Source organism: Eumetopias jubatus, unplaced genomic scaffold, assembly GCF_037043125.1.
Source record: "Eumetopias jubatus isolate StellerSeaLion01/CBP00866 unplaced genomic scaffold, mEumJub1_p1.0 scaffold_1, whole genome shotgun sequence".
NCBI classification, from domain to species: Eukaryota; Metazoa; Chordata; class Mammalia; order Carnivora; family Otariidae; genus Eumetopias; species Eumetopias jubatus.
In genome coordinates, this window is record NW_028274807.1 from 159782076 (window position 1) to 159796359 (window position 14284).

The 14284-nt window shown below is 51.3% G+C and overlaps 1 protein-coding gene across 1 annotated transcript; it reads left to right on the forward strand.

Annotated features, from left to right (window-relative positions):
* Positions 1 to 760: 760 nt before the first annotated feature.
* Positions 761 to 1476, forward strand: LOC148165089 (proline-rich protein 23E-like). Its single transcript, XM_088021569.1, is given in 3 exon segments — positions 761 to 1093; positions 1095 to 1444; positions 1446 to 1476. Coding segments are annotated over 3 exon segments (714 nt in total).
* Positions 1477 to 14284: the final 12808 nt, after the last annotated feature.

The following is a 14284-nucleotide window of genomic DNA, read 5'->3' on the forward strand; positions in this document are numbered from 1 at the left end:
TGCTGCCCTCTTGTTAACCCCGGGACTCTCCCCGCTGCCCACCCCATTCTTGGTCAGGAGAGTATGAGTTGCTTCTTCACCCACATGTTTTCTTTTAAAAATTTTATTTAATTATTTGAGAGAGAGTGAGAGAGAGAGAGCACAAGTAGGGCGAGGGGCAGAAGAAGCAGACTCCTTGCTGGGATCATGGCCTGAGCCCAAGGCAGACGCTCAACTGACTGAGCCACCCAGGTGCCCCAGTCACACAAGCTCACCCTCTGCCCTCCCAGCAATTCCAGCTCATAATATCAGGACCACACCTGCTTCCCAGGCCCCACCAGGAAAGAGCACTGATTCTCGCTTCCCTGCAACCTGTCCTCCAGCCTGGTGCCAGGAAGGAGGAAGGCAGCTCTCAAACCTTGTTTCCCCAGTGACTCTTCCTCCTTCCTTGGGTGGGGGAGAGAAGGAGTAACCCTGATCACACGGTGCCCACCCAGACCAAACTCAGTCTTTCTCCCGAAAGTGCCCAGTGTCCCTGTCCCATGAACTGGTTCTTGGTCCACCCTATCTCCTCATCCTCCCCAGGATGAACATGGCCTGTGACCACCTCACCTGGAACTTTTCCTCTCCTCCGATCCCCTTCACACCCTTCTCCCTGCCCCATCTCTAACCCTGTCTGCTCACCCCACAGATAGCAAGGAGCCACCTGGAGGTGCCTTGTGGAATCAGCCCAGAGGGAAACTCCTGGCCGTCTGGCTTCGGAGAGCAGTTCTCATCTAAGATGGGGGCTAGTGCACCTACGGAACTAGCCAAGCAGAGCATCCACCCTACATCCCAGATACCTGAGGAAGACCATGAGGCTCCAGCTGTCACCACCTCCTGGGCACCTGTGCACCCTGTCTGTGGCTTCTGTGCCTGTCTGGGAGCCCAGCCTGCAATTGACCCAAACCTCTGGACTGTCATGGGGGCTCCCTGTGCTGTCCACTCCTGGATGAGATACCCAGCCCCTTGGAGTTACACGTGGGTGTCCTTTGACAGTCCTTTCTGGATGGGGCATCCCCCTCTAGCTACCCCAGTGCCTTCAGTCTGGCCTTGGGGCTTCTCCAGCTTTGATTCCCCAAGTAGGGAGCCAGCACCTGGCCACCATGACCTCCATTGTATTTCCTTACCCTATGGGACCACCACCCCCATACTCCTCAGTCCCTCTAACTCTGAACAGGGAGGCCTCTGGCCACTATCTCCAGGTGGAATGGCAGATTCCCGCCAACTCAGCCTTCCTGGCTGCAGTGGGTGGACTGTCCAGAGGAGCTGCTCACTTGGAGAGGTGCCAAGCCCCTCCATCAGAATGGGCCTCAGTTTCAGCATTTGAGCACCTTGCACCACCCTGCAGCCCAGAGCTCTGCCCTCTGCCCCCTTCCCCCACTGCGGACCCTCAGCCCGATCCCCACTGTCCCCGCTCCCCTCGGCCCCTGCAGGGCCTGCCGCCGCCTCTTCTAGCTCCGAGATGTTCTTGGGAGCCACCCACTCCAACACTTAGGGACCCGTGGGATCCAGTGCATGCTATGGTGCGCTATGCCTGAGGGTTTGCAGTGTTTATTTTAAGGTACATCTGCCCTCCTGTAATAGATAGAGGTAAAGCATGCATTCATATAAATTATTGAATGGTGACTGTGTTCTTAGAATTGAAATAAATGTTAGTGTGCTATCAATTGTATCTTTCTTATTTTTCATATGTTAGTGTATTTTAAGATCTAGCCTTACCTGTATATGTGTACGGCACAGTTCATTTATGTTTTCAAATTTATTAGCATAAAGCTTTCAATACTATTATTTCCTATCATTTGTATTACCTGCTGTATCCCACTTTTCTTTCCTAATATTTCATATATCAAAGGAAGGAAGGACAAAAAGAAAATCTTGCCATAGGTTTGTCTGTTGACACATTGATTCTCTCTTGTGTCTTCTGAAGTGTCTCTTCACCTCTTTATTTACTGTAAGCTTCTTGTTCATTTTGTAACTTCTTAAAGATGACACTCAGTCAATTCATTTTTCGCTTTTATTCTTTTCTAATATGAATTTTTAATGCTATAAATTTCCCTTTAAACATACCACTTTAAGTGCACCCTGCAGTAGTGATATGTGATATGTTTATTTTTGTATCTTTTTAAACAATCACCATTAAGTTGTCTTCTCGTTGTTCCAGACAAACCAGAATCCTCTCTGTGATTTTAAAAGCCTCTCGTAGATCTCTAGAATATCCCAATCACGACTGCATTTGCAGCTGCTATTACAGTAGACTACTAATTAAAGTGAGAGCAGTGTTTATATAATAGAGTTATAGCACGTTAACATGGGAGTTGTTCACTTCTACTATTCATACACTAACAGCATGTGTGCTAACCTGAAAACTAGTTCCATTGAGCAGCATTCTGAACAAAACTTTAAAAATCTCGTAAGTAGTGGTGTTTTCTTATACTGATCCTGAAAGAGAAATCATTAAAAATATGTTTTTGGAATTTGAAATAATTGATCTGGTAGGAGGTAGAATTCACCTTGAAGAACGTGCTTCTGTTCCCGGGATCTCCAAGTGCCTGGGAAATCCAGCCTATGGTAGGGGGTCCATGCAGGCTTCCACAGGGTGGGGAGGGGAAGAGGCCCGGGTCAGGAGAACCTGAGCAGGAGCGGCAGGGTAAGCATGGCCAGGCCTCTTCCTCAGGGGAGGATCCACGTGCTGTGAGCGTTCCTACACCCTGTGCAGTCCTCCACCTGGGAAGCGATTTCTCCCTCAAGAACGGACAGCGTTCCCTTCTCTTTACAACTTCCCTCTAGGCTTGGTGTTCTGGAGGATGCTTTCTCTAAAGAAGATGTACATATGCCTTTGACTCAGACTGAGGCTTGTCTTGGACTGTGAAGATACCTTCCTCTTTTTGCACAGATTACAAAAGTCTGAACAGACCTGAGAGACTGCTGGTGACAGGTACTCATGGGACTAGACACCCCGAGGAGGCCATGGAGGCTGGGGTTGGCCTCAGGAGGTAGAGCGCTGCTTGGCCATCACCTCCCATAGGGTCCCAAGGACCAGCCCAGACCAAGTCGGGGAGCCTCTTTGTGTGACCACAGCCCACCACAGACCCAGCTCCACCAGACACACAAAGCACAGGGAGCCACTAACGGTCACCTGCCAGTTGGGACTGGACCCTCAGTAGCTGCTTGGGAGGGAAGTCGAGGACCGTATAAAATTTGCACCCCTGCCCCCTGCGGCCATGCAGTGCTCTGCTTGGGAGGTGTGCAGCCACCCCCCTGAGCCTCTGCCCTCCCTGAGGAATGCAAGGGGTTGCTGCGTTGGGAGCATTAGAACAGGGGAGGGGAGGAAACCAGGCAGGGTGCGGACATGAGCGCCAAACCCAAAGCCAAAAACGGACACCTAAGTGGTGGAGCTGATGCAGGCACCCCTCTCTGTCTTGTTCTATAGCCTGCTTTCCCCACCTCCCCCGGCCCCTCTCCCCTCTGAGCTCACAGAACTTGACTCATTATAAAGCCTGGGTGTTCCTATGCCAACCTTACAGTTTTCCCACATTCTTATACTTTGTACTCTATTTCACACTAGCTTTTGTTACTTCAGTGACTATATTTTCAAGGGATGCATTACATATTATATAGAATCACTTCAGAAAATGAGAATTCAGGGTCACTCGTCATACATACAATACACACGTTGATACAATGAAAACAACGTGATGACGCTGTGGCCAGATATCCACTGCTATGAGCCTGTCTCCAGCCTGGTCTTGCTTTGATAATGAGATCGGCAGGTGTAGGAGTTGGGGCCAACCGCCCCGCGCCGTTCTCTCCAGTGTCACACGTGAGTCCCTGATCCCCGACTATTCTTTGACAGATGGCACTGGGGACATCTGGCCTTGGCCACTTCTGCCTCTGCCTGCCCCAAGCTCCCCACGAGCCGTTTCCCTTCTGTCCATTGTATAGGGCAGGGGTTGAATGGAAGTCTCTGCTGCATTCCCAGAAGGAGGGACCCAGGCCTATAAAAAGAGCCACAAGCTCCTCACCTTATGTCCCTTCCTCTTAGGTTTCTGACTTTGTTTCCCAGGCCCTGCTCCATCACGCTGCTGGCCCTTGAAAACAAGATGCCCTCCCTTGTTGGCAGCTACTTCATCTTGGACGTGCTGGTCCACCAGTCCTGGGGAAGGTTGCTTCCGCCACTGTCACTGCCAGGCTGGGCTAGCGCACCTCCCCGATGACGCTAACATCTCCCCACAGCCAAGTGAGGATGACTCATGGGGGCAGGGGCTAGGGTGGGCAAACCTCACACTGGGCTCATGTGCCTGTCCTTTGGCTGTGCTCTGCACCAAAGAACTGAGGTTCCCTGACAGAGTCAGCTGATGGGAGGCACCGAAGACCTTAGAGGGAGGGAAGAAGGGACACGGCCAGGATTGTTCCCACTCAGTTTGCCTCCTGGGCTCCCCTGGGCAGCCCCTTCTAAGGCCATTCTGATGCCCTGAGTCCTGGGTTCTGGTAGCATCCTCTCTCCCCTCGTCATTCAGCTGGGAGTGGGGGTTTCTTGCTGTTGCCTTGCTGTCCCACCAGGCTTCTCAGCTCTTCCATTACCTGTGAAACCAATTCTCTGAAACACATTCCCTTGGTTTATAAGATCTCCAGGGGCTTATCCCCTGGCAGACTGGCTGCGCCGCATGGAAACGCCAAGGAGGAAGAAGGAAGGTGAGGACCTGCACCCTTGACAGGACGCTGACTAGGGGAGACAGGGCAGCCCTGATGTGGTACGGGACTCTGGGTCTGGGGAATCCCAGAACCTTCCCGCTCTCCCGGTGCTACTTGGCTAGTTAGCGCTTAGTGCCCGTGGAGTGTCAGGGTGGGAAAGGGTGGTGCAAGGAAGGGACCAGTCAGGGCAACTGGGCTCAGCTGCACAGCCAGCCTCTGGAGGGTGTGGCCACCGTCCAGCCAGAGGCCACCAGGGACACAGCTGCCACTGACAGGTGGGCTTCTTACTCCTTTCCAGTGACAGAGACCATGGGGTGTCTCATGGAGGAGGTCAGAGAAAAACCATGACTGGATTTGGGCTTTGGCTGGGTGGCTTGGGGGGTGTCTAAGGAAGCAGGGATCACTCTGCATGGTTATTGCCAGAATGCGGAGACAATTCCATGATGGGCTTTTCTGGATAAATCGTATCTACATGGAGGAGAAACCAGCACGGAGACAGAAACTCACGTTAGCCGCGAGAAGGGGGCATGGGTGTTTTGTCTGGGTGGAGGCGCGACTGTGGGGTGGCCTGGCCGTCTCACTCCAAGGGTGGTCTCAGAGGGACCTCACCTGAGGTTGGTGTTCTGTGAGGCTTCTGTCCCACAGAGAACAGCACTGCCCAGCTGGCCACACCAGACCAGCTTCCGGATGGCAGGGCTGCCCCTTTTCCTTTCTCAAGAAGGATTATATAAGACATTTCCGAGTACGGCCTTCCCCAGCTCAAGCCCCGGTAAGGCCCTGCGTGGCCAGCTGGACCCAGCTCAGGAGCCCCTTCGCCAGGCTCACAGACCGATGGCGACAAAGCCAGCCCCTGTGCCAGCTAACCGAATCCTTGCTGCAGTCCTGGTAGAGTGGCTGGTACTATTGTCCCCATTTTCCAGATGAAGAAACTGAGGCACAAGGAGGTGAAGGCCTGAGCTAGGGCCATGCTCTAGAAAGCGGCAGAGCTGGGCCTCTGGGACAGGCTGTCTGTCTCCCGATTCCATGCTCCTGACTGTCACGCGCCCCACCCCTGGTGACCCAGACCCTCCTGCCCCCGAGAGACCCACCATCCTCTTTAGTTCTGCACTTCTGTGTATTGTGCTCACTGCCCTGGGTGCCTTAGCTTTACGGTGACGACAGCGGGAACGGTGGCATCACCTGAGAACCTACTGTGTGCCCGGTGCTGAGCTGGCACAAGTCAGCCCTTGCAGGCTGCACCACAGCCCGGTGAGGCAGGGGTTCCCTCACCATTTCACAGATGGGGATGCCGAATCACAAGGTGGCTACACGTTTGAGGTCCCCTCAGCCCAGCAGCCTGCAGTCCGCTCCCTCGGCAGGACAGGTCTCATTGTCGCCACAGGGAGTCCCCCATGCCCGGTCCCTCACCCAAGGGCAGTCCTCTCGTCCTCGCCCCCACGATTCCTACCCATCCTGCTACTGTTCCTGGGCCCACCTTCCCTGCTGCTCTGGCAGCTTCTGGCGGAGGCAAGGGCTCCGTGCGAGGTATGAGCAGAGTGTAGATGACAGGTCGTCAGGGGTGGGCTCAAGGGAGTCGGAAAAGGGCCTGCCTGGTGCACGCACGAGGCCACAGACTCGGGCTGGGGTGAGAGCAGGAAGCAAGCGCGGGGGCGAGGGCTGTAACTTCAGACTCTGGTGGCCAGGTTGAGCTGGATAGCCAGACACATCATCGGGGACTCACTCCCAGGCACCAGCCTGGGCTGGAGGGTCAGAGCAGTAGGCAGTGGCCCCCAACCCATAGCCCCGACCCTGAGAGCCAGGAGGGCTGGCTGAGTGCAGGTGATGGTCTGACACTGTGCCCAGACTCAGGGGCACTTGTTGGCCTATTTAAGAATTCAGGTCTGGCCAGCAGCCATCCTTTTGTAAGAAAAGCCACACTGCGAAATGGCTCGGGTTAGCAATGCGTGGTCAGTGGTGGGATTGGTGACTCCTTAGTCTGTATAACAGGCTGAAAGCAGGCTCTCCCTGTCCCTGGGGGGACCATCAGGGTCTCAAGGTCTGTGGATTGCCCCAAACCTCAAAGACCCCTTTTCCCCCGTCTCCTCTTAAGCTGCCCTCTGTCCAGCCCTAACCAGAAGGATGCTGGCTGCCCGATGTTGGCCACAAAGGTGCTGACACATCATCATCTGCCAAGCAAGTCTTAAGGTGAGGGGGAGGCCATGGCACCACAGACTTTATCTAGCTCACAGATGGGCATGTGAACTGTCTTCCTCAAGAATATTTGTTTGCTAGGAGGAATCTGGTGTATCTCAAGATACCCAGGTGATGAGACTGGATGTCAGCATGCCTGCCAGCACTTCTGCAAACGTAGGCAGGTTAGTCACCAAAAAGAATTCGATCATTCGCAGGACCACACTTGGCTTTGCAGGAGAGGAGGCCAGAGTGCACCAGGCTGAGGGGGGATGCAGGGCGGCAGGCAGGCCGACTCCAATGCCGTGGAGTTCCTCATGCCGGCCACCATGAGGGCGCCCAGGGCTTTTTTAAGAGCAGGAGTCCATGGGAGAGTTGACAAGTTGGTGTCCCCTGCTGGGAAGCAGCCAGCTGCAGCTCAGCCTGTCCATCAGCCTGTCCACATGGCCGGAGCACTGGCCTACCCTTGTGAGGCTCCCCTGAGGTAGATGGCCCCAGAGGTGCTGAGTGGAGCCCTACCAGGAGCTGAGAACTAGCCGTGCCCACCTGTCCCTCAGGCAGCACTGCCAGGGTGGTGGGTGGCCTGGTAGTGACTGCATGCCAGTTGTGGGATGGGCAGATGGAGGCCTGTGCTGCCCACTGGGCTTGAGCCCAGACAAGATTCTTTAGTGAAATCTTTGGGCCGGGGGTGCTGGTGAGTGAGGATTTTGAGAGCTCTGATGTCACTCTGCCTTAATATTTGTGGACCTGGTAGAAGGGAGGCCGGAGCTGAGAGTCCGGCCTAAGTCATCCTGCTGGGCGCCATGCTTGGCCAGAGCAGCGGGAGGGAGCTGTGCCTCCTTGGGCTTCCCGCGACCATCTGCAGGCACCAGGTGGGCTGCATACCAGCCCCTGGCGCACTGCCTCCACCCCATGCTCAGGCCCCTACACGCCCCCTTGCAGAGCCCTCTGCATATGAGCGGACAGGACTCTGGACCAGAATGTGATAAGGTATGCAGTGCATCCACCCAGCTCTCTGCCTGGGAGATCCAGTTTCCACATGTGCCTCACCTTTCCCACCTGCGGGAAGAACAGGGCAGTCACCCACAGGGAGTCCTGGAGAAGTCTCTGGTGGACGGTGGGAACCTGGGAGCAGGCTCCTAGGGACCCACTCCAGGCTCTACATTGCCACATGATTTTGGTGCTGTCTCCTCATCTGGAAGTAGGGTCACTCCAGTATCCACATGACAGGGCTCTCAGGGGGATTAAACGGGTTGATGCAGGCTCAGAGCTGGACACACAGTGATGCAGTCTGTGCTGTGGGCTCTCCGTGTGGCGGTGGCCGTGGTGAGGGCTAACTCAGCAACAGAGGACACTAACAAGGAGTGGGATGGCTCCAGGGCTCTGCTGACAGGGGCAGATGCTCTCAGCAGGTCTGATTTGCCCCTGACTGAGGTCACTGGGTTGTGGGAGGGGGCGGGATTGTTGGAGGGAGCAGAGGCTGGGAAAATGAAAGCCTCAGCCAGCTTTGACCACACACACGGTGTAAGAGCTTCGCATGGGTCATTCCATGGAATCCTCACATTCCAGCCCTGTAAGGAGGCACTAATAAAATCCACACCAACCTCCCCATTCTACAGGAAATGGAGGCCAGGAAAGAGTTCATAACCTGCTCAAGTCACACAGCCAGCAAGTGCTGGATCTGGGCTTCAAACCCATCTGCCACCATCCCAGCCCAGGGGCCTGCTTTGTCTAAAAGGGGACATTTTCTGGGTTGAGGTCAGGACTGATCTCCAGCAGGGGCAGGAGGCCAGGGCATGAGGTGTCTCAGTGGTGTGCAGACACGCACTAATGGTCACTGACTCACGCGGCGACAGACTTCCCATTGCCTCCCCATCCTCCTTCTCGAGGGGTGAACTCAGTGAGCCACAGGCTTCTTTCCCCTCTCCAGTCTGTGCTGGGCTTCCAGGGAGAGCTCCTATCTGGATTTAACAGCTGTTTTTTAGTATATTCACTTTTGCAACTACCTTCTATTGAGGATGAGTGATGCTCATTGACATGAGCTCTGTTTCCCCAAATGACACAAGCTATTTCTTTCAAGAACACCTTAAGTGAAAAAACGTGAATATAAGCAAGCAAAGCGGGATACAAGGGACACAAGCATATGCAAGGTAATCATCATGTGGTGTCCCTGAGCTCTCAGAGGATCAGGAGGGCCAGGGGGAGGCAGTGGGGAGGAGCAGATTCAGGGAGGATGGACTCAGCACCAGGCCTGCCTCCATCACACCCAGGGTATCCCTGTGACTTTCAGTTAGGTCTTGAATTACTGTTATGCCAAAGGTGGGCTGGTTTGGAGGGTGCTGCCTTCTCCGAGGTGCCCCCCACACGGCCAGGTGTGAACTGTGCGTGTGCCACAGAGCTGATATCCCAGGCAAGACAGTCCTGACCATGCCTCCAATGTTCCAGTCAATCCTGCCAACCTCATGTGGCACAGAGGTGGCCAGACAGCGCTATACATAGGCTGACATACTCTCTCACTGTTTCCTCTTAATGATCTCACTTCCTGCTAAGCATGGCCCCGGGAGGCTTCGCAGCCCCAGGCAAAGTCTTGGCCACTCACCATCACAAAACTCCAGGAGAGTCCCTCTGCTCTGAGCAACAGTGAAACAGCAGAGCTGGTCCCCTCCCAAAATGCCAGAGCCCTGCTGGGGAGGGATGAAGACGACCCCAGTGCAGAGAGGCTTCCTCCCAGACCCATCAGACCCATCCACCCTGAAGGATGGGGATCACAGCCAGGGAAGTATACTAGGAGACAGGACAGCACACGAGGGGTGGTGAACCCTGAGACCCAAGCTGGAGGAGGTGACATAGAAATGGCATGAGCTAGTACCTGGGCCACCATGAAGGTGGCCACTGTCCCCAGAGGTAAGGAGCTCAAAGGGAAAGAGTTAAGGTACCAGGTGCAGGCCATGAAGGAAAAGCAATGCAGGAAACCCAGAGTGTGTGGAGCAAGACTTGGCAACAGTCACATCAGGAATGAAAGGAGATGTGACAAATATCCTCCGGGGGACAAGAGAATGTTGCTAATACAAAGCAGGAGCAAGCAGTTAAAAGAAGACCTTAAGAAAATGCCGGAATGGAAATATAATAAATGGAAACAATGAAGACCTTAATAGATCGGAAAAACAGACTTAATGAGCCGGAAGATGAGGTAGAGGAACATGCTCAGAAGGCGGGAGGAATAGAGCTGGAAATGTAAGAGAGAAGTTCAGAGATGTGGAGGATAGATGCTCCAACACCCAAATGTTAGGATCTCAGCAGAAGACACACAATTAATGTAGCAGAAAGAGTGTTCGAAGATATGATGACCAAAATTTTCTAGAGTTAAAGATTGAAAAACAGAAGAATGGAGAATGAAAACACCCACCCTGCAGACACATGATGAGATTTAATATCCTCAAGTAGGAAAACACCTCTGAGAGGTTCCTGGGAGAAACACTCTCCCACCCACAAGAAGCAGGACTCGGGGTGCTGCCAGGCTTCCCTGCCGCCCAGGCAGGCACAAAGACGAAAGACAAACACAGTTGACCCCTGAACAATGCAAGGGTTAGGGGCGCCAACCCCCTCATGCAGGAGATAATCCACATATAATTTCTGACCCCCCAAAACTCACCTGCTAATGGCCAACTAACACATATTTTGCAGTTGTGTGTGTTATATACTGTATTCTCACAATAAAGTAAGGTAGCAAAAGAAATAAGAAAATTGAGAAGGGAAACTACACTTATGGCACCGTACCCTACCAAATCCAGGCCAGAGTGGACCCTTGCAGTTCAAACTTGTTTTGCTCAAGGGTCCACTGTATTCTCAAAGTGCTGACAGAAGACGCACGGAAACCTGAGCTTCCAGCTGAGTGGTCATTGACCGTGAGGGCAGCCCACGGCTGCAGAGGGCCTGCTCCATAAAGACCCCCCTCGGGAAGCACTTGGGGGGAATAGAGCAAGATAAAAAATGCAGCGAGAGAGTGCTGAGACGGGGGCAGGGTAGGAGTGAGTCAATGACATAGTAACTCTTTTATCTAAAAGAGTAAAAGGAGAGGGAGGGAGAGAGAGCACTAAATCTATAAAGATCCAGAATGAAGAGTCTAGATGCCTACAGGTCTGCTGTGCTGAAAGCATGCTCAAGTAACCGTCTTATTGGCTGGGCGATAAATCTGCTGATAAGCTTAGGAAACTGGCAGGGAGAGAGACACTATACTACAGATCTTCAAAGTCACTGGTTATCCCTTGAAAACTGAGAATAATATACAAACCAGCAGAAGAAAACTAGATGCATCCAGGGGAAAGTGAGTAGGAGAACAAGGCAGCAACAAGATACATTAAATGGAAACCAGGAAGAGCAATGACAGAACTGAGTCCTAACAATAACGACAAGAAATGTAAATGGACTTCAAGTCATTAAAAAGCCCTGATTCAGCAACACCTCTAAAGGGGGAATATCCAAAACACAAGGATTCAGAGAGGAAGAGCATGAAGCTATACGACTATGCACTAGGCAAATACAAAATAAAAACAAATTTGAGGTCCTCATACCTAAACCAGATAAAATTTACGCCAAGGAGAACTGTCATACAGGAGAAAGGGAGGGGATTACATTCAGGTGAAAGAAATAATAGAGCAAGGGCATACAAAGGTAGCAAACACGGGCATGCCTCAGAAGACTGCAAATGTGAAGAACCGCCCTCCACCAGCAGAGCGCCATGGGAAAAAAACATGGCCCCATCTCATCAGCAAAGGCCAAATGGGGAGCGCAGACTTCCACCCTTGCCTAGCTATAAAGAGGTGCCCCTCCTGGGCCCAGCAAGGTCATATCCGTGGAGGCCTAGAGGGAGCCTCACCTGCTCCCACCCTGGGGGTGAGCAAGACACTACTCCTCGTCAAGAGTGGCCAAGTGGGGAACCTGGACCTCCTTCCACACCTGGCTGTGACAAGGCAATCCCCCTTTTCTACCAGCAGCCTGGTGTCAGAGGAGGCCAGCTAAAACAGAAGCTTTAAATAAGACCAGAGCCTCAGCATAATACCCAAAATGTCCAGGATACAACTGAAAATCACTTGTCATGCTAAGAACCAGAATCTCAATCACAATGAAAAAATTTAGTCACAGACTAAATACAAGAGGACATGGATGTGGAAATTACCTGACCCTTTGAAGCCACCATCATAAAAGATGCTTTTATTATTGTTAGGACTCAGTCCTGTCGTTGCTCTTCCTCGTTCCCATTTAATGTATCTTGCTGCAATTAAAGCAATTAAAACCACACTTGCAACGAAAATAGAAAGTATCAGCAAAGAAATGGAAGATATAAAAAAAGAACCAAATGGGAATTTTAGAACTCAAAAATAACTGAAATTTTAAAAAAGGAACTTCAATGGATGGGCTCAAAGTAGAATGGAGAGAACAGAAGAAAGAATTAATAAACTCCAAGACAGAATGATGAAAATGATCTGGTCCAAACAGTGAGAAAAAAAAATGCACAGAATCTTAGGGACAGGTGGGTCTATAACAAAAGATCTAACATTTGGGTCACTGAAGGCCCAGGAGAGGAGAGAGAGGGTGGGGCTGCAAAAGTAGTCAACGAGATAATAGCAGGAAATTTCCCAAATTTTGCAGAAGACAGAAACCTACAGATTCAAGAAACTGAGCAATCCCAAATGAAGTAAGTTCAAAAAAAATTCACAGCAAGATACGTCATAGTCCAACTACTGAAAACTAAAGATAAAAAAAGTCTTGAAAGTAGTGAGAGAGAAATGACATCTAATCTGTAAGAGGAAAACAATTCGAACGATGTGTATTTCTTCAAAAATCTATATAAAGAGATACATTTAGGGACGTCTGGGTGACTCAGTCGGTCAGGTGTTAGAGTCTTGATTTTGGCTCAGGTCATGATCTCAGGGTCATGAGATCAAGCCCCATGTTGGGCTCCTCTCTGGGCGTGAAATCTGCTTGAGATTCTCTCTCTCTCCCTCTGCCCCTCCCCCCAGACCCCACTGTCAGGTGTTCTCTCTCTTTCTCTCTCTCTCAAAAAAAGAGAGAGAGAGAGAGAGATATTCAAAAACATTACAGATAAATGTTCAAGAAACCCTTGGGAAGGCAGGTGAAAGAAGACAGAAATGAAAAACAGAGGGGACAAGTAGAAAATGAAAAATGAAATAACAGATTTAAGCCCTAACATAGCAATAATTATATTAAATGCTAATAGTCTCACATACAGTATGATTCTATTTATACAACATTCTCGAAATGCTGGGAGTACAGACATAGAGAACATACTAACAGTTGCCAGGAGTCAGGGATGGTGGTGCAGGGGGAAGGGCTAGTACAAAAGAGATCTTTGTTGGGAGAGAGTAATTCTGTGTCTTGACTGAGGTGGTGGTTTCAGAAAGCCGCACGTGTGACACGATCACACAGAACTATATCCACATGGCCCCAACCTCAGGCGCCCCATTTGCTGTTACCCTGGAGTAAGGCAAGGTGCAACCATGGGGGGAAATGGGTGAATGGCGCATGGGACCTCCCTGCACAGCCTTTGCAACTTCCTGGAAACCTATAATTTCACGATTAAAAAAAATCACAGATTATAACTTACACATATTTTAAAAGGTCAATACACTTGTAAATGAAGGAGAAATAATCTGTCTCTACTATGTGGATCCTTGGGTACGCCTTCCTAGAAGACGTGATGGCATCAGATGTCGAACTATGATCAAGAAGTCAGGATCTGAGAAATAATATCAGAGCCATTTCCATTTTAAAAAAATACAGGAAAATGAGAGGGGAGGTCACAGTCACTGGTGTGGCATGACATTAAAATGGTTGCAAACATACTTTGTGTCTCTGTAAAATGAGTTCTTTTCTAGGCTTCAGGAACTATCCTTGGTTTCTCACCTCTATGAGCCGCCAGGGGGACAAGTGAAGGACAGGGAAATCAAGGGCAGTCCTCCAATGGGAGGGACACCTGCACAGTGTAAATCACTTAGTTTCCACAGTCCTGCCCATGAGAGGCGAGTAACACTCTTCCAACATACCAGAAAAGCCCCAGAATACTTTTGAGACTCTATGCAGCATGCCCACTGGAAAGGACACCTGGCTCCCCTGGGGGCACTGCTCCCCTGAAGTCCTTTCCAGCATCTTCTTTCGTGTGTCCACAGGTGCTTCTTGCTCCTCACGGCTCGTTCCACACTGCTGTCCTTTGAAGATCACATCAGACTATGTGGTTGCTACTCCCTCTGGCCATGGTCCTCTCTCCTCATGTCTTAGGATTCAGCAGCTGATCTAGCAGCTTTCTTCCCCACTTCTCCTGCCCTATTTCTTTGTAATTCCCACATCCACATGGATGGATGCAGCCAGCTCTCTGTTCTTTTTC